General features: G+C 40.8%; 1 protein-coding gene across 2 annotated transcripts in view; it reads right to left on the bottom strand.

Moving 5' to 3' along the window:
• Positions 1-19,179, bottom strand: part of pigg (phosphatidylinositol glycan anchor biosynthesis class G (EMM blood group)) — a 134,498-nt gene that overhangs the window by 105,144 nt on the left and 10,175 nt on the right. For both annotated transcript variants that reach the window (XM_061929798.1, XM_061929797.2), the window contains exons 3-5: positions 5,961-6,170; positions 2,184-2,372; positions 17-155 (exon numbers count right to left, since the gene is read on the bottom strand). In XM_061929798.1, coding sequence (XP_061785782.1) covers positions 17-155; positions 2,184-2,372; positions 5,961-6,170 — 538 coding nt within the window. The remainder of the gene's footprint in view (positions 1-16; positions 156-2,183; positions 2,373-5,960; positions 6,171-19,179) is intronic.

Genomic DNA, 19,179 nt, shown 5'->3' with positions numbered 1-19,179 from the left:
CTAAGAATCAGCTTACCTTTCCTCTTGAAAGCAGGGCTTATGAGCACCAGGGGGGTATTGACCTCTGGTTCTGAAGAGCCGCCATGACTCCCAGTCTCTGACATCCCGTGGTCCCCACACAGAACCAGCAGATAGGGCAGAGATCCCTCTGCCTCCTGAGGGAAAACAACACATAAAAGGTTAATGACTCCTCTCAGCTGCAAGATAGAAACCAAAACATCCTGGCGATTCTTCTCTTGTCAGCAGCCATGAACAAAAACTCTAGTTTAAAGAAATGTAACATTTTTCCTAGCTTTGTTTTTTTTCATAGCAACTTGTGGTTTTATTTGGGTTGCGAGTCAGCTGTATTGATCTTATACAAATCCAAATATATTAATTATCAAGAAAACTGACAAGAGCACATATCATATTAAGACAACTAATAATTTTTTTTTCTCAAACACGCCATCCTAACCCCTTTATTACGTCTCTTTAGTGGTAAGTAAGGGTGAACCAATACGATATTGCATACTTGCCAACCATCCATCCATCCATCCATCTTCTTCCACTTATCCGAGGTCGGGTCGCGGGGGCAGCAGCCTAAGCAGGGAAGCCCAGACTTCCCTCTCCCCAGCCACTTCGTCCAGCTCTTCCCGTGGGACCCCGAGGCGTTCCCAGGCCAGCCGGGAGACAGTCTTCCCAACGTGTCCTGGGTCTTCCCCGCGGCCTCCTACCGGTCGGACGTGCCCTAAACACCTCCCTAGGGAGGCGCTCGGGTGGCATCCTGACCAGATGCCCGAACCACCTCATCTGGCTCCTCTTGATGTGGAGGAGCAGCGGCTTTACTTTGAGCTCCCCCCGGATGGCAGAGCTTCTCACCCTATCTCTAAGGGAGAGCCCCGCCACTCGGCGGAGGAAACTCATTTCGGCCGCTTGTACCCGTGATCTTGTCCTTTCGGTCATAACCCAACCCTCCCGGATTTTCCGGGAGACTCCCGAAATTCAGCACCTCTCCTGAAAACTTCCCGGGACAAATTTTCTCCCGAAAATCTCCCGAAATTCAGGCGGACCTGGAGGCCATTCCCCCCCTCCAGCTCCATGCGGACCCTCCAGGTCCGCATGGAGCAATGTTGTTGTAATATATTGAGTTGGAGGCAATAACCAGGCGAGGTGATGAAGTACGTCTCTTTACTGTAGACTTCAGAACAGACTCACACACTTGACGTCAGGTGCGCAACACCACGTAAATCGTTGGCCAACCAAAAAGTAACCCCAGTACGCTATAGCCAACATTCACCAGGTAATAGCAACGGACAAACATAGATCACTCTATTTCATCCTCCCCTTTTAGAATTGTAGAAGTTACTCAAAAGAAATAAACAACCCAACCAAAAAATGCAGCAGCTCAATTAAAAAAACTGTACTCAATATATTACAACAACATTGCTCCATGCGGACCCTCCAGGTCCGCATGGAGCTGGAGGGGGCATGGCCTCCAGGTCCGCTTGAATTTCGGGAGAAAATTTGTCCCGGGAGGTTTTCGGGAGAGGCGCTGAAATTCGGGAGTCTCCCGGAAAATCCGGGAGGGTTGGCAAGTATGCAATATCGTATTGGTTCACTCGGAAGCTGATCCCCTTACATTTACAACAGTGGCAAACACTACTTTCAACATGTCTTGTGCAAAATCTTGTGGAATCCATTTCTAAGGTGAAGAATATTGTAAAGTCACAAGAAAGGCAGACAGGGTTTGACACCATGTTAAATCTTTAAAACACTCATTATCTACCAATCACACTCACAAGGAGGTGCATTAACAAACACCGTAATTCTCCACAGCAACATTTAAAAGGTACATTGGCGCCATCTAGACTGATTAGCAACACTAATATTGGTCCTAGTGTGTGAATGTGAGTGTGAATGTTGTCTATCTGTGTTGGCCCTGTGATGAGTTGCCAACTTGTCCAGGCTGTACCCTGCCTTCCGCCCGGGATAGATAGGCTGCAGCCCCCTCGAAAGGGACAAGCGATAGAAAATGGATGGATGGATGGATGACTTTATAAAGGCACACAGAGCATGTAAACAAGGACTTCCATATCTTCAAATGGAAGAAATTTCTTCCATTTAACCGAAGTTAAATTTAAATTTATTTTGGGAATCCGACTAAATTAGTGCATGTAAAAGATGAAAGCAACTGGCGCATTTACCTTTGAAATGAGGGCACCGTGGATCTTCTTCAGGATGTCGTCCATTTCCAGCAGTTTGGGCTGAATGAGAGAACTGTGGGGTCCACTGATGTGACCGATATGGTCCAGGCCAAGGTAGTGGAGGATCAGAATGTCCCAGTCATCTCTCTTAAGGGTGCTATCTAAGTGACGAGTCACATTGTTGTCAACCTGCACAGTACAGGACGAAAGCCACACTGTAGTAAAAAGTATTGCTACACATATAATAATGATAATCCACTATGTAGAAGTAGCGTATGATATAATCGAAATGTAAATCTAACTTTTCAAGTATAAATAATACAGAGCAGGGTTCTCAAAATGTGCAGCCCAAAGGACATACCATATTTTGTGGCTCTCAACCTAACACCTCAGTCGCTGCTCTGTTGCAGAGATAGCTGCCGAACCACTCGTCTGTTCCAGTTGAAATCAGACATTTGCTGCCTCCTGTGTTGGTTTGAGACTAGGGACTCCCAGATCACAATAATCCTGCCCCTATCGCCTCTCACCGGTCGCCATAGGACTTTAACTTAGCAGATGCTATGTGCGTGGGATAGTTTTAACGTGGGACGACTGGAGCACGACAGTAGTTTTTTCGGGGTTTGCTCTCTTAGATCCGCCGTGTTCAGCATAAAAACCAGGGGCGGCGTTGGAGGCACTGCGGACGGTCTCAGTTTAATGTAAGAAACAAGTTATCACATTTTGGCGGTGATCTGAATCACCGTTTGGATTTAGTACTTTTTTACTATTGGGAAATAAGACCTGGCAGAGTTAGGTTTTTTTTATACCTTAATTTACCCAGGAAAGTCCCATTGAGATTAAAGATCTATTTTTCAAGGGAGTCCTTCAAATTCATACACCAGTGTTGGTGCCACTGGGAGCAAGGTAGTGTCTTCCCGTGACTAAAATGGCGGAAGCTGGAATCGAATCCGGAACACTCAAGCTGCAAACAGGTCTACCCAATTTTTAAAGTTGCTATGAACACAAAAAAAAGTGATCTTTTGTTTAAAACAACAAACATTTATAAAATGTATTTTTTTTAAATATAAAAACTCCTTATTCTAATGAAACACTTTCTTTTAGTCTAATTCAGAGTAAAGGAAACTGTTCATGTGGACGGATGCCCCTTAAACTGGCTTACTGATGTTGACAGAAGCGGTTGTCGACTGAAATCAAAACCAAAAACAGCAGTTGCTTGTACATTCATTATTTATTCATTTTGAATTTTGCCAAAGACACAAGAGACCGGCCAATAAGCATTTTTAAGCCTATGGCAGTATGTTGGCCTTGTTTTCTTAATTTGTGCATTTTTTTATTACAGAATTTTTCTTTTCATATATTTTTTAAATATTGATTGTGTTGTGTTGCTACAACAACACTAGAACAAATCTTTATTTTAGAGGCAAACAATCGAATAAATGGGTGCATATCGTTATGTTAATACTGCCTATAGAAGCAGGTTAATTATGCTATGCTATGATTTTGAAACTTACTTTGCACTGAACAGGAAGTCACTGTGTGCATGTTTTAGGGGTGTCCCCATACAACTTTTCACTACCGATACAATACCAATATTGGAGCCTTGAGTATTGGCCGATACTGAAATTGACCCGATTCGATATCAGCACAAATCATTTATACTGTTATTATTTTGTAGAGTGGAATGTTAGAAAGGGCTTGATCAAGCGAAATTAGGCACACAAAGAAAATAGTAGGTATGAAAAACACAAAGAATAGACTTCTATTATATTCAAGTTGAAGTTGATTAGTAATTGTTTTTTCAAAACTGGCCACAATAAATTATTCAGTTGCGCTCATGACACACCGTAAGTTGAATGATGCGGACACTTTGGTTACTCAGTACTTTTACTATACTTCTGCATTGGAGACTTTGTATCTGTAAGTAATACGCAACTATAATTATTTGACACTTGTTTATATTGACAAATGCGCTGTTTTAACTGCAATGTTATTCCAATAAGGACATTTATTGCATATGTCTAGCTTGTGTGCTTAGCTGTTGTGTATTTGCTAGTGCAGGGGTCGGCCACCTTTACCACTCAAAGAGCCATTTTGACCAGTTTCACAAATTAAAGAAAACAATGGGAGCCACAAAAATCTTTTGAAATTTAAAATTAAATAACACTGCATACAAAGTTTTTTTTGCTTTGTGCTATGTATAAACCAAGTGTCTCAGACACGCGGCCCACACCTTAATATGAAAATTGAATGTTAGTGCGGCCCGCGAGTTTTATATGAATGGCGCTTGACAGCGTCATACTTGTCAACCCTCCCGATTTTTCCGGCAGACTACGAATTTCAGGGCAACTATTCTCTCGAACGTGACGTGATGGTACAGCATTTAGCGCCCACTACAACCAGCGTGCCGACCCAGCCACACGTTGTATGGAGCTTCTGCTTGCTCACGTAAGTGACAGCAAGGCATACTTGGTCAACAACCACACAGGTTACACTGACGGTGGCGGTATAAAAAACTTTAACACTCTTACTAATAATGCGCCACACTGTGAACCCACACCAAACAAGAATGACAAACACATTTCGGGAGAACATCTGCACCGTAACACAACATAAACACAACAGAACAAATACTCAGAATCCCATGCAGCCCTAACTCTTCCGGGCTACATTATACACCCCCACTACCAAACTCCGCCCACCTCAACCGACGCACGGAGGGGGGGAGGGTGGGGGTTGATGTGTGGGGGAGCAGGGTTGGGGTGGGGGCGGGGTTTGGTGGTAGCAGGGGTGTATAATGTAGCCCGGAAGAGTTAGGGCTGCATGGGATTCTGGGTATTTGTTCTGTTGTGTTTATGTTGTGTTAAGGTGCAGATGTTCTCCCGAAATGTGTTTGTCATTCTTGTTTGGTTTTGGTTCAAAGTGTGGCGCATTATTAGTAAGAGTCTTAAAGTTGTTTTATATGGCCACCGTCAGTGTAACCTGTGTGGCTGTTGACCAAGTATACATTGCGTGTTCAAGTAGTCGATGCATTAAAAAAAAAGCTGGGCTGGCACGCTGTTTGTACAGATTGTAGAGGGCGCTAAATGCTGTACCATCATGGCACGCCCTTATTATTATTGTTAGGGTGAAAATCGGAGAATATTAATCCCGGGAGTTTTCTGCGAGAGGCACCGAAATCCGAAAATCTCCCGGGAAAATCGGGAGGGTCGGCAAGTATGCAGCTGAGCCGCATCAGAGTGATCAAAGAGCCGCAGGTTGCCGACCCCTGTGCTAGCGCATGTAGCCTATAGCATAGCATGTTTACCTTTTGTAAACGACTTGACTAAAATACAAGAAAAGACACACCCTTTGTGCGCTTTGGAGGACATTTACATGTTAACTGGCTGTCCAGCTTTGCACAAGTAAACACGCTGCAGGACTGCTTGTATCGGAGTGCTTATATCGAATATTTTAAATACAAGTCGATATAATCCAATACTTTGGGTGGTATCGGACCAATAAACAATATCATTATCGGATCGGGACATGTTTTAATTCAGTAGTTACAGGTATGTTGCTGTTGCGGTTTCAGACTGTTTAGCGATATTGAAGTTGCCAATACTGCAACACATGTCGATATAAGCATACCACTTTTTAAAGAAACTACACTTATGTCAACAAATGAGCCGACCTTGTATAGGTCTGTCAACTTTAGGAATAAAGAACAATGTGGACTTGTTGAGTCAACATAAGCGTGTAACACTGTAGTACAATCAGTTCAGCGATTGAGAAACTTACCTCAGTGTAGTCGGACACAAAGAAGGAGGTTGTGCCGTCATACTCCATGAAGTGTTTGGGAAAGAGGCGTATCCATGTGTCATCGCCATAAAAGATCATTTTTTTCCCCGCTGTTTTGGCTTGCCAGATAATATTGTCTTCCAACAAAGCCGGAGAATTTAAATTCATCACCACATCAATGAAGCCTGGAATACTGCCAGTGGTCAGAGCCTGAGGAGGGATGTTTGACACAAAGAGAATGTTTATTGATGACGTTACCATAGTGTTTCATCATGTACAGCACAGTAATTACAGGTCATTGGGACTAATGGGTAGGACAAAAAGATTATGTTTTATTCATATCAGTAGTGGGTAAAGAGACTGATAAAAAAAAAAAAAACTGAGCTGTTTCCTTTATTTTGCATCATGAAAACAAAACAAATTCCCATTATACAAACACACTCTTGTTGCCACAAACAAAATCATGTGAAACACAAGAGCCAATTCATTGTCCTGGGAGCAATACAAAGCCTGCGTGCTAAGAAAAACATGAGATTGCGAATACTATTTAAACCCCTCGAGTGGCCTTTAGCACAGTCTGAGCTACTCAGAGGTATTGAAAATCCAAGCTGTGATAAAAAAGTGACAATTTTTTGGTTGTCAGCATGTCCCACTGATGGGTTTTTCCCCCAGAGAGGACTTCTTAAAAAACCTTTACATTCTCTGATGTCTCAGCTGTTACGTTTTTGTTCCCCAGCATACTGCTGTATATCATGGGAACTGTTATGTCACAGACCTGTCACAGCACCAAGGGTTGTGGCTCTGTTGTTGCTTGTATATGGCCTTGTATTGTACAGTATGTGTTATAGTCGTCATGTTTCTCTCTGCGGGCTGAGGTTGGGAACATTCCTTTCTCTTTTACCTTTACCACAACTTAACTATCTGTGTGTCCTCTACAAGCCGTTAAATATTCACAACTATTTTGTTGAGAAAAAATGTTGACCATAAATTAGCATGCATCAAACATACTTTTAATAATTTGTAGTGAGGAATGTTAGTAACGGTTTGATTAAGTAAAATTAATCAGAGAACATTAGTGGAAATGAAAAACACTAACTTATTCATCATTAACCATCTGGAATTCATTTATGTTGTCTTTAAGTGAAGTGGAGGGGTATTTTGTTCTTTGGCAACACCTAATGGCCAGAATAATTCATTAATGACGCAGCAAGTTGAATGATGCGGACACGTTTGTTACTGGATACTTTCTAATACGTCTTTGCATTGGAGACTTATGTGTAAGGAATTCGCAACTATAATTATTTGATACTTGTTTATATCAACAATGCAGTATTTTAGATTGCAATATTGTTCAATTCAAATGGGTTGTACTTGTATACTTGTATAGCGCTTTTCTACCTTTTAAGGTACTCAAAGCGCTTTGACACTACTTCCACATTTACCCATTCACACACACATTCACACACTGATGGAGGGAGCTGCCATGCAAGGCGCTAACCAGCACCCATCAGGAGCAAGGGTGAAGTGTCTTGCTCAGGACACAACGGACATGACGAGGTTGGTACTAGGTGGGGATTGAACAAGGGACCCTCGGGTTGCGCACGGCCACTCTCCCACTGCGCCACGCCGTCCATTCAAGACACTATGTATGTCTAGCTTGTGTGATTAGCTGTTATCTAGCTGCTAAGTCCAAGTAGCCTATAGCCTGCCATGTTTCCATCCATCCATTTTCTACCGCTTGTCCCGTTCGGGGTTGTGGTGGGTGCTGGAGCCCTGGACAAGTCGCCACCTCATCACACCTTTGGTAAATACTTTCACTAAAATCTAAGAATTGACCAACGTTGCGTGCTTATTGGAAGACGTTGAGGATTGCTTGTATCAGAGCGCTTATAGACTGCAACCTCGAATTATAAACCCCTCTATTTGCGAGCTTTATGATTTACAAACTTTTAAGATGGGAGCCAAATATGCCTCCGTGTGTGAACCATGTTTCCGTGTAAAAATGCCTCATTCATTCATTCTTTCATTGATTTTGTGTCGCACCTGCTGTTATTTTGTGCCGCATGCTAACGTATGAACACATTTTATGTTAAGTTACAACAATTATTTTACATTGGGGTAATCAGTCATCCACTTCTTCTAAAGTTTTACGATTCATTGGAGCGACTATCTTTTTACATGTAGAGCAGCATTATTTTCTCTGAGTCAGTTTTGGGCATGCACATCTATTTTCTTCTTCACTTTCTTCCTGACAGGACAAAATATATATATATATATATATATATATATATATATATATATATATATATATATATGTCTTAATAAGGTTATCCAAAAAATAGTGCTCGATACCGTAGTAGAGCGCAATATATGTATGTGTGGGAAAAAAAAATCACAAGACTACTTCATCTCTACAGGCCTGTTTCATGAGGGGTTCCCTCAATCATCAGGAGATTTTAATGGGAGCATTCACATACCATGGTTTATATAGGGCACAGAGTGGGTGGGTACAGGCTGGCGTAGGGGCGTGGTGATTGGCTCATGTGTTACCTAGGAGGTGTTTCCGTCTATGGCGGCATGCTGATACACTGGACAGAAGCATCACCAAATCATACAAAAAAGCACAACCCAACACTTTACAGAACATCCACCTGGAAAATAAAAGGATCGCGACTGAACTGGACATTGAGGACAGGGTGGACGCCACAGCCAACAAGGAAGCCTTCATCACATTGAAGGACCACAAACCCAACTTCGCAAATAACCCAACATGCCGACTAATAAACCCAACTAAATCTGAAATAGGAAAAATCAGCAAAATAATCCTGGACAGAGTCAACACAAAAATCAAGGACAAAACACCACTCAACCAATGGAGAAATACAGCAGCAGTAATCAAATGGTTCAACAACATCCAAGACAAACAACAGCACAACTTTATCTCCTTCGATATCGAAGAATTTTACCCTTCCATCACGCAAGACCTACTGACTCAAGCACTAGACTTCGCCTCAGACTACGACTCAATCACAGGCAACGAAAGAAACATCATCATCCACGCAAAAAACTCCATACTCATCCACAACAGTACATACACCATGGCAAAAAAAGAACAACTCAACATTTGACGTCACTATGGGAAGTTTTGACGGAGCAGAAACGTGTGAACTCGTTGGGAGTTTCCTCCTCTCCCAGCTTGCTAGCCTCAACCTGAACCTTGGTATTTACCATGATGACGGACTGGCAGTGTGTCGCGCCTCGCCAAGGAGCAGCGAGAATACCAAGAAGCGCATATGCCAAATTTTCAAAGAGAACGGCCTACGGATCACGATTGAAGCCAACAAGCAAACCGTCAACTCCCTTGACGTCACTTTCAACCTGAGAAATAACAGCTACCAACCATTCACGAAATCCAACACAACACTCCAATACGTGCACCATGACAGCAACCACCCACCCACCACCACGAAAAGAATACCTACCGGAATTAATAAAAGGCTATCGATGCTGTCATCTAGCAAAGCTGAATTTGACCAAGCAACCCCCCCATACCAAAAAGCCCTTGATGAAAGCGGATACAATTTCACCCTCACCTATGAACCCACGCCAGGAAACCAACCAAAAAAGAACAGAAAATGAAACAACATCATCTGGTACAACCCCCCATACAGCAAAAGCGTCTCAACTAACATTGGCCACAAATTCCTCAGTCTGATTGACAAACACTTCCCCAAAGGCAACACCCTAAGAAAAGTATTCAACAAGAACAACATTAAATTGAGCTACAGCTGTATGAACAATATACGACAAATTATCTCAAACCACAACAAAACAATTGCAAATGAGCCGTCGGCCCCCGGACAGAGCGACCCCAAAACCAACAAAGGCTGCAACTGCCGCAAGAAACCTGATTGCCCTCTCAACGGTGGGTGCTTACAAACATCAGTTGTTTACCAATCTAAGGTAACACGCAAGGACATTAACACATCCGACACATATGTAGGATTAACCGAGGGAGAGTTTAAAACCAGATGGAACAATCACAAGGCTTCTTTCAGGAACCAAAACCAGCGGAATACCACAGAACTCAGCAAACACATTTGGGACCTCAAAGACAATAATGTTGAATATTCAATAACATGGCAAATTCTTGCATCCAGCACACCTTACAATAGTGGTAATAAAAGATGCAACCTATGCTTGAAAGAGAAACTGTTTATTATATACCGTCCAGACCTGTCATCCCTCAACAAGTGCAGCAAAATTGTATCAGCATGCCGCCATAGACGGAAACACCTCCTAGGTAACACATGAGCCAATCACCACGCCCCTACGCCAGCCTGTACCCACCCACTCTGTGCCCTATATAAACCATGGTATGTGAATGCTCCCATTAAAATCTCCTGATGATTGAGGGAACCCCTCATGAAACAGGCCTGTAGAGATGAAGTAGTCTTGTGATTTTTTTTCCCACACATATATATATATATATATATATATATATATATATATATATATATATATATATATATATATATATATATATATATATATATTGCCTTGGTTTAGTTCTTGTCAGTTAGTTAGTTAGTCAGAACATGCAAAGCTCAAGCACGTGGCTATCTTCAATATGATTTGCATATGTATAAGGGGGCGTGATCTGGGCGTGCCAAGCCCACATCTGCGGATGATTCCAAGTAGATTGCGATGTAAAAAAGAAATGTGCTTGGATTTGATTGTGCGCACTTTCATTTTTACTTGCGTACACCATTTTCGATATTTGATTGTACGTCCATATTTAGTAGGAAAGCCATGCAACTCTCTGTACATGATGCCCTAGGTCTCTATGACCTCCTCGTGCTTCTTCTAGAGACACGGTGCAGGGAAGTTGACTGGTCCCATTAGAAGAGAAACACCCTTAAACCACAATGCTTACTTATGCTTGACGATACTTATGCGCTCCCATGCTTGACAATGGGGATAGTGTTCTTGGGGGTCATTGTCTGAATTCCTCTTCCTCCAAACACCATGAGTCAAACTGATTCCAAAGAGCTTCATTTGGATCTCATCTGACCTAATGACCTTCTCCCATTTATTCTCTGAATCATTCAGGTGTTCATTAGCAAATTTTAGGCAGGCTTGGACATGTGTCTTCTTGAGCAGGGGGACTTTACAGATGCTGCAGGATTTGAATCCATCAATCGGTTACCTATGCTTTTCTTCACTTTCAACAAGGTCCTAGGCTCGATTCCTAGCACGGTCTCTTTCTGATCTCCCTGTGACTGCGTGGGTTCCCTCCGGGTACTCCGGCTTCCTCCCACCTCATAAGACATGCACCTGGGGATAGGTTCATTTGCAACACTTGGCCCGAGTGTGTGAATGTGAGTGTTGTCTATCTGTGTTGGCCCTGCGATGAGGTGACGACTTGTTCAGGCCGCCCGAGTGCAGCTGGTATAGGCTCCAGCGCCCTCGCGACCCTAAAAGGGACAATTGCTCGAAAACGGATGGACGGATGGATAAGCTCCTCATTATAATGATTGACACCCCATCAGATGAAATATTGCGTTGAGCTCGAGACCAAGGGTGATTGACAGTCTTTGGTGTTTCTTCCTTTTTCTAATAATTGTAGCAACAGCTGTTTCCTTCTTACTCTGCTTCTTGCCAATGGTCTTGTAGCCAATTACTGCCATGTGCAGTTCTAAAATCTCCAATGTTTCCTAAAATCCCTTAGAAGGTTCTTTGTTTAAATGATGTATTCTGTGGCCATGTATATTTTATACATGTAACAAGTTGAGATTAAGAGTACTTTCTTAAAGCGAGAGGACTGTCTATGGAGTCAGAATGTTTCATGATTATGGGATCAAATATGTATGCAAACACATCTATCTTTTTTACATATAGATTTTCTTTTAGATATTCCATCTCTGTGTTGAAATAAACCTGCCCTTAAAAGTACAGACTGTCTCACAAGTCCAAAGCTATGCTTACACTTAGACTATATGGCTTAAACCAATTCAAATATTTGTGAAATTTGGAGTAAACATATAGAAAAGTCCAAAATGCAGGAGTAGCTATTTAAGAGGTCGACAGCTCATTAAAGTTGCAACTTCCTCACAGTGACATTTTTCAAAGCAAAAAAATTAACAAGAACACCACCTGCTTGCTTATGTTACCATTTGTGGTTTAACATAACATATTTGTTTGACAATTGTCTATATTTTTCACAATTACAAAGTGAAAAAAGTTAAAGTTAAAGTACCAATGATTGTCACACACAAACTAGGTGTGATGAGATTATCCTCTGTTATAAGCTAACGATATCTAATGCTAATGAGCGTGCATGTGTTACGCACGTACGTATTTACATCATTACGTACGAGAAGCTGTGAGAGGGCGGGATATACTGTGTAAAATACATTGGAAAGTTGGTTCCCTCTAGGCATTTGTGTTCATGTTGCAAACAGCCCCTTTTAAGTGTGGGGAAAAGTCTGTAAAAATGAACATTTTAAAATCCCTCTATGCAATTGCCAAATCCAGTATATTGTGACGCTGGCTGAATGGACTCTACTGGTAGCTCATCAACATGCTAATTAGCTGTCCCAAAGTGTGTCTCTGCTCGCCATGTGCCATTGAATGTCACGTACAATATCAGTGGAGCACACGCGCTTATGCTGTCACCGTGAGCCAAACAGGTGCCAAAACATAGAATAATGTTTTATGTTAGTTAACCACCGACAAGAAGACAAGACCACACTGTCGCCATGCCAAGGAAATATCGCTAATACTGTTTGAAAATGTTTGGACTAGCATATATTTGCGATTTCCCTCATTAGTTAAAGGCCTACTGAAACCCACTACTACCGACCACGCAGTCTGATAGTTTATATATCAATGATGAAATCTTAACATTGCAACACATGCCAATACGGCCTGGTTAGCTTACTAAAGTGCAATTTTAAATTTCGCGCGAAATATCCTGCTGAAAACGTCTCGGTATGATGACGTCAGCGCGTGACGTCACAGATTGTAGAGGACATTTTGGGACAGCATGGTGGCCAGCTAATAAGACGTCTGTTTTCATCGTAAAATTCCACAGTATTCTGGACATCTGTGTTGGTGAATCTTTTGCAATTTGTTCAATGAACAATGGAGACAGCAAAGAAGAAAGCTGTAGGTGGGAAGCGGTGTATTGAGGCCGACTGCAGCAACAACACAAACACAGCCGGTGTTTCATTGTTTACATTCCCGGAAGATGACAGTCAAGCTTTACCATTGGCCTGTGGAGAACTGGGACAACGGAGACTCTTACCAGGAGGACTTTGAGTTGGATATGCAGACGCGGTACCGTGAGTACGCATGCAGCTGCGGCTTCCAAACATTTGATCGCTTGCCCGTACGTGCGTGCCGCTATGTGCATGTCACGTACGTTACTTTGGGGACTTTGGGGAAATATATGTGCTGTATGAACTTTGGGGAGGTGAACGGTACTTTGGGCTGTGGGATTGAGTGTGTTGTGCAGGTGTTTGAGTTGTATTGGCGGGTTATATGGACGGGAGGGGGGAGGTGTTTGGTATGCGGGATTAATTTGTGGCATATTAAATATAAGCCTGGTTGTGTTGTGGCTAATAGAGTATATATATGTCTTGTGTTTATTTACTGTTTTAGTCATTCCCAGCTGAATATCAGGTCCCACCCGCCTCTCACTACATTTTGCTTATCTGAATCGCTCCCACTGCCCGCTAGTCCTTCACTCTGACTTTCCTCAAACACAAATCTTTCATCCTCGCTTAAACTAATGGGGAAATCGTCGCTTTCTCGGTCCGAATAGCTCTCGCTGCTGGTGGCCATGATTGTAAACAATGTGCAGATGTGAGGAGCTCCACAACCTGTGACGTCTGCTACTTCCGGTACAGTCAAGGCTTTTTTTTATCAGCGACCAAAAGTTGCGAACTTTATCGTCGATGTTCTCTACTAAATCCTTTCAGCAAAAATATGGCAATATCGCGAAATGATCAAGTATGACACATAGAATGGACCTGCTATCCCCGTCTAAATAAGAAAATCGCATTTCAGTAGGCCTTTAAGACACCTAGTTTACTATTAAACTCATGCAGCTCACACAACAATAATCAGTTCACAGCATCTATCTATCTATCTATCTATCCATGTTCTATACAGCTTGTCCTCATTAGGGGCACAGGTGAGCTGAAGCCTACTCCAGCTGACTTAGAGTGAGAGGCAGGGTACAGGCGGGACAAGCATTCACACTCACATGCACGCCTATAGAGCAGATTTGCAACCTTTATCACTTTCATCAGGAACCCTACCTCACTGCGCTCCTCTGGCCACGCTAATGATCCTTTCGCTGGTTCTCCTAAGAAAACATCATTACGTTTACTTCTTCTCAATCACAGGTGTCAAACTCAAGGCCCTAGGGCCAGATCTGTCATGCCATATCAATTTATATTGCCCGCAAAGGACCTGGAAATAATGTGTGTCAATAAAGTACTTTATGTTTCTAAGAAAATGTATTCATTCTTTCCATTTTGACAAACAAAAAAAAAAAGATTAAATATTTGCTTGACTTATGATTTAAAAGTAAGTCATCCATCAAATTCACAGGCAATTTTGTAAAAATGTCATGAGTCAATTATACATTTATATTCATACTTTATACATTTACTGTTACACGCCGCCCTCTGAGGGTAGCAATAACTGATGTGGCCCTCAATGAAACAGAGTTTGACAGGCCTGCTCTAAATCAAATGCCTCAAACTCGCACAACCTGGGTAGATAATAATTAAATATAATATATATGTACCCGCCTTCCGCCTGAGTGCAGCTGGGATAGGCTCCAGCTCCCCCCGCGACCCCAAAAGGGACAAGCGGTAGAAAATGGATGGATGGATGGTAGCTTTTAAGGAAGCACAACACACTTCCCCCGGCACAATAATAGCACGGAGCGCCACATCCGGTCTGACTGCGCTAACAAAATAAAGGTACCTTACACAAGCATAATGTACTTAAAGCACTTACTGATACCTTTACAAAAGTATTATGCTTTGACCTAAATATTGGTCGAAATTGTCCAAAGATGTATTGCACAAATAAATGTCAAGATTTTAGCATTTCATTAGCAAACATTTTTTTACATTTTATTTTACACAATAAGCACACACTCTATAGGGGTAAAATAAGTACAAAAGGTAAAACGTGGAATTAAAAGCAATTAAAACAGAAACAACTGAAGTGTATTGTTTTTATATTGCTATCGTTATTTAAATATATTGTTATTGCTATTATTGTTATTTTACTTGTGGTAGATTTGTTACTAATTTACATACAGTTTTTTTGTTTTTTTTTAACAATATTTAAAGTTGAGTTTTGGTGGTACAATACCCATGTTTTCAAATGAATGATTAATCGTGATTACAATATTAATCAAAATAATCCTGATTATTATTTTTGCCATCATCGTCCAGTCCTACGATTTAGGTTTATTGACATCTGTCAAATAGGCTGCAATGCAGTTCCTCTGGGCAATGTGTGCTAGCAGTGGGTGTGTGCTGCCACCTGCAGATGACACACCACATTTCAGTGCTGTAATTCCTTCTCATATCAATCAATCAATAATGCTATATCAGGAATCTATTTCGTAATCGATTTTAAAAAAGTGACACATCTTTGTGAACATTCTGGTCAAGTCTCTCTTTTGTACCAGCCTGACTGAGTGCACAAAGTAAGGTCCATAAAGGCTTGTTGCTAAGATGGGTTTGGTGTGGAAGAACTTGGAAGGCTTGACCTTAAAGGGGAACTGCAATTTTGGGGGGGAATTGTGCCTATCTTTCACGATCATTATGAAAGACAGGGCGACGGATGTTTTTATTTTAATTCAATTTTTTTGAATTTTAAAGATGCAATCAAAAGTTTGCTTACAATAGTTTAAAAAGTTTGCTTGAAAAAACATCCAAACACCTCCATTGAGGTTTTATATATATGATGTTAGTATATATGTAATGTAGTAATGAGCATATTTATAATAACATTTCATATTTACGTATTTTGATCATTTTAAGCACACGCAGCGCATTCATTTCAAAAACACATCACGACATTCGCTTTTTTTTTTTTTTTAAACATGATCACTTTCATTTACAAGTTAGAATGCATAAAAAAAAGTCCATCTGTCGTCACGTCTTTCATAATGATTGTGAATGATAAGTAAACGTCCCAAAAAAGTGCAGTTCCTCTTTAAGGCCCAGAATGCGAGGAGCGGGTGGGTTACTTTGATACATTTTGTGCATTAAGATGCTAAAAGCAATCCAATATAATCTGAAAATAGCAACTTCATTTTAGCTTTGTGTTTTAGCTGACGAAGTTAATCGTGTGATATCTAATTTCTTTATTATTCTTTATAATTCTCATTAAAAATGAATTAATTAGATTCTTTGAAAATGCCAAGGACCAAAACAAAAGGAGGCTGAAAATGCCCTCTTGGCTAAACGTCGGACACCCCTGCACTAAATGGACAACAATTCTTGTGTCTGCATATTCAAAATTATTTTAAAAGGTGTAGCTATTTTTTGAGAAGTGATATTTAATTAAATGAGCGTTGCCTCGTTTAGTTGTCAACAAATTCTGTCGTGCACAGATTACGGCAGAACATCTGTCTGCCCTCTTGGCTCATCCCTCCCCCAGATCCTCAGTGACCCCATTAACAAGCCTTTTCTGAACCTCAACTAATTACACAGAGACACTGCCAAACGCCACTGAGGTCGTGATGTCACTTTTTAATCACTCATGGCAAAGCGGTAAATCATGATTCTAAGCACAAAAGTGGACACAAATGTACTACAACATCGGTAGGTGGTGTCTGTCATGGCTGCTAAATGCAAATATTGCCAACAACAAGGAATTGAACGATAAACAGTTTACCGGAATAAACCTGGATCACATTTCTGACAGTTTGTTTACATTTATCAAATTCCCCTATACTGTATAAGTGTGGTGCAATTACTGCTATGATGATAAACCGCAGTTTAGTGTTACGGTTCTTAATTTTATTTATCACAAAACCGTGATTAATGATTGCAATTTGAAAACTCACCATAATACGTCTCATTTTCTGGAGAAACAATACACACAGTATATATTGATCTGTTTCCATAATACAAACGTTAAACCCCAATCTAAACTTCTATAAAATCATTGCTGGTTGAGCAACTATGCTAGTTAATTATGCACATTGAACCTACAGGCTGTGCTCTCTTAGTGGTAGATGTATCTTCAACAATACCGTGATAAAAAACATCACTGCTAGAATTTTGGTCAAACTAACTGTGAGATGAAGTTTTCATTTCGTTACATCCCCATTCTATTTTAAGTAGTTCCATATTGTCCGACATTTATTGCCGCTAAACAATATCATTGTCAGCATTTTTTGTCAGCATTTTTTTGAGACCAAATTAAGCGCTAATGTAATTATATATAATAATAGTAGTAGTAGTAATAATAATAATGCAAATAATCCCTTCAAAAGCAATACACTTTTATTAATTATTACTGTAATATTATTTTTCCATTGTAAATGGAAGGTCAAGAACTTTTAACGATCCTAAAAAGGTAAAAAAACAAAACTAAAATTAACTGTTAATCTCAGTTAGCGAAAACTGCACTTCAATAAATATTGAACATCTTGAAATGCAGTTTTTTCCCCAGTGAGAAAAACTGGGTCGGGTAGTCTATTTGGTTGTGTTTATTGTGCTTACTGGCTCGTTTGTTTGTGTTAACAAGCTCATCTTCCTCATTCTGGTTGAAACTGAAATATTCCCACACCAGACATTTGGCTTTGCAAACCATCTTTTTTTCCTTTTAATTCTTGTTACTTTGCAGTTCTTCTCACTGGTGGGTTGCAACTAGCCAGGTTGTCAGTGCACCCCGTCTGTGTAAACTAGCAGCCCTGTCCCCGACCATCGAGACAAAGAATGGAGATGACTGATAAGAGGGTTTAGTACACTTCACTGCACCTGTCATATATCACCATGTTGCTGATTAAACAAGTTATAATTTCATGAGTGTTGGGTTTCAGCAGCACAGGTGCGTATGTGCGCTTTAGGCACTTAAAAAAATATTTATAATGTTGCCGGGCTCTGTGTAAGTGCAGGCTGGTTTTAAAGATAATGTACAAGTCATTGTACATATAGTATATCAAAATAAACATTATAATAACAGAGGTGTGATGCCACCAAGTCAGATATTGCTGCTTTTCAAGGATTCTGATTGGACAAAATGTGCATGACAGCATGTGTATGTGTTTGTGTGTAGACATAGACAGTTTTGAAACTACACTTGTGTGGATGGAGATTGTTTTAACCCCAAATATGTGTTTTTGAAACTCTCTGTGTTCGTGTGGACATGGCCTAGATCTGTATCTCAGGATCATGTGCAGCGGAGCAATCACATTCATTAAACTGACTTGATTTTGAGTGCGGATTAATTAGAATTATTTTCATTTCTTCCCAGTGTAAAATCTGTGAAAGTAAGGCCATGTCCACACGAACACAGATACTTAATAAATGCATACTTATCTCTGCGTTTTGGACTCTTGTCCACACACATACCTTTGTCTTTAAAAACGCAGACTTTTACAAACGCTGGCCAAAGTGTAGAGTTCCAAAACGCTTTGCTAAGCATATGCGTGTACACTGCACAAACTGAGACTTGTGATGACGTCACGGTTGTGCGCTGTCATTTCCAATCTCAACAACACTGCCTTGCTGCCTTTTAAACACACTGTAAGATGACTTACTGTATGTTTGAACGTAAACATGCTGCTATTTTCACTCAATATTAATTAAAAAAATGCATGTTTTGGATACGATCGCTGTCGAAACACCAGCTGATGGGACAACTTTGACAAGAAATACTTTTTGCTCTGTGTCATAAGAAAGGTGCAACATTATCTTATGTTTTTAGTCCTTGTTTAACGAAAAATCATGAAGTTAACTTATGTGTTTTGCTTCCATTTTTGTAGAAGGAGCCGGGCGCGACCGTGCACGCACATAAAAAGCGACCAAGCAACTAAAAAAAACATGATGTAGCGTCCTCCTTGTATAGTGTGCACTGATGTTAAAGACAATACACACTTCATTACACATGTACCATATCACCATATCCATGATTAAATGTTTTATAATTCCACGAGGGCTCTGCAGCGGTA

The sequence above is a fragment of the Nerophis lumbriciformis genome, linkage group LG34 (genome assembly GCF_033978685.3).
Source record: "Nerophis lumbriciformis linkage group LG34, RoL_Nlum_v2.1, whole genome shotgun sequence".
NCBI lineage: Eukaryota > Metazoa > Chordata > Actinopteri > Syngnathiformes > Syngnathidae > Nerophis > Nerophis lumbriciformis.
Note: the sequence above shows the minus strand (reverse complement) of the source record. Positions and strands in the feature narration are given on the sequence as shown.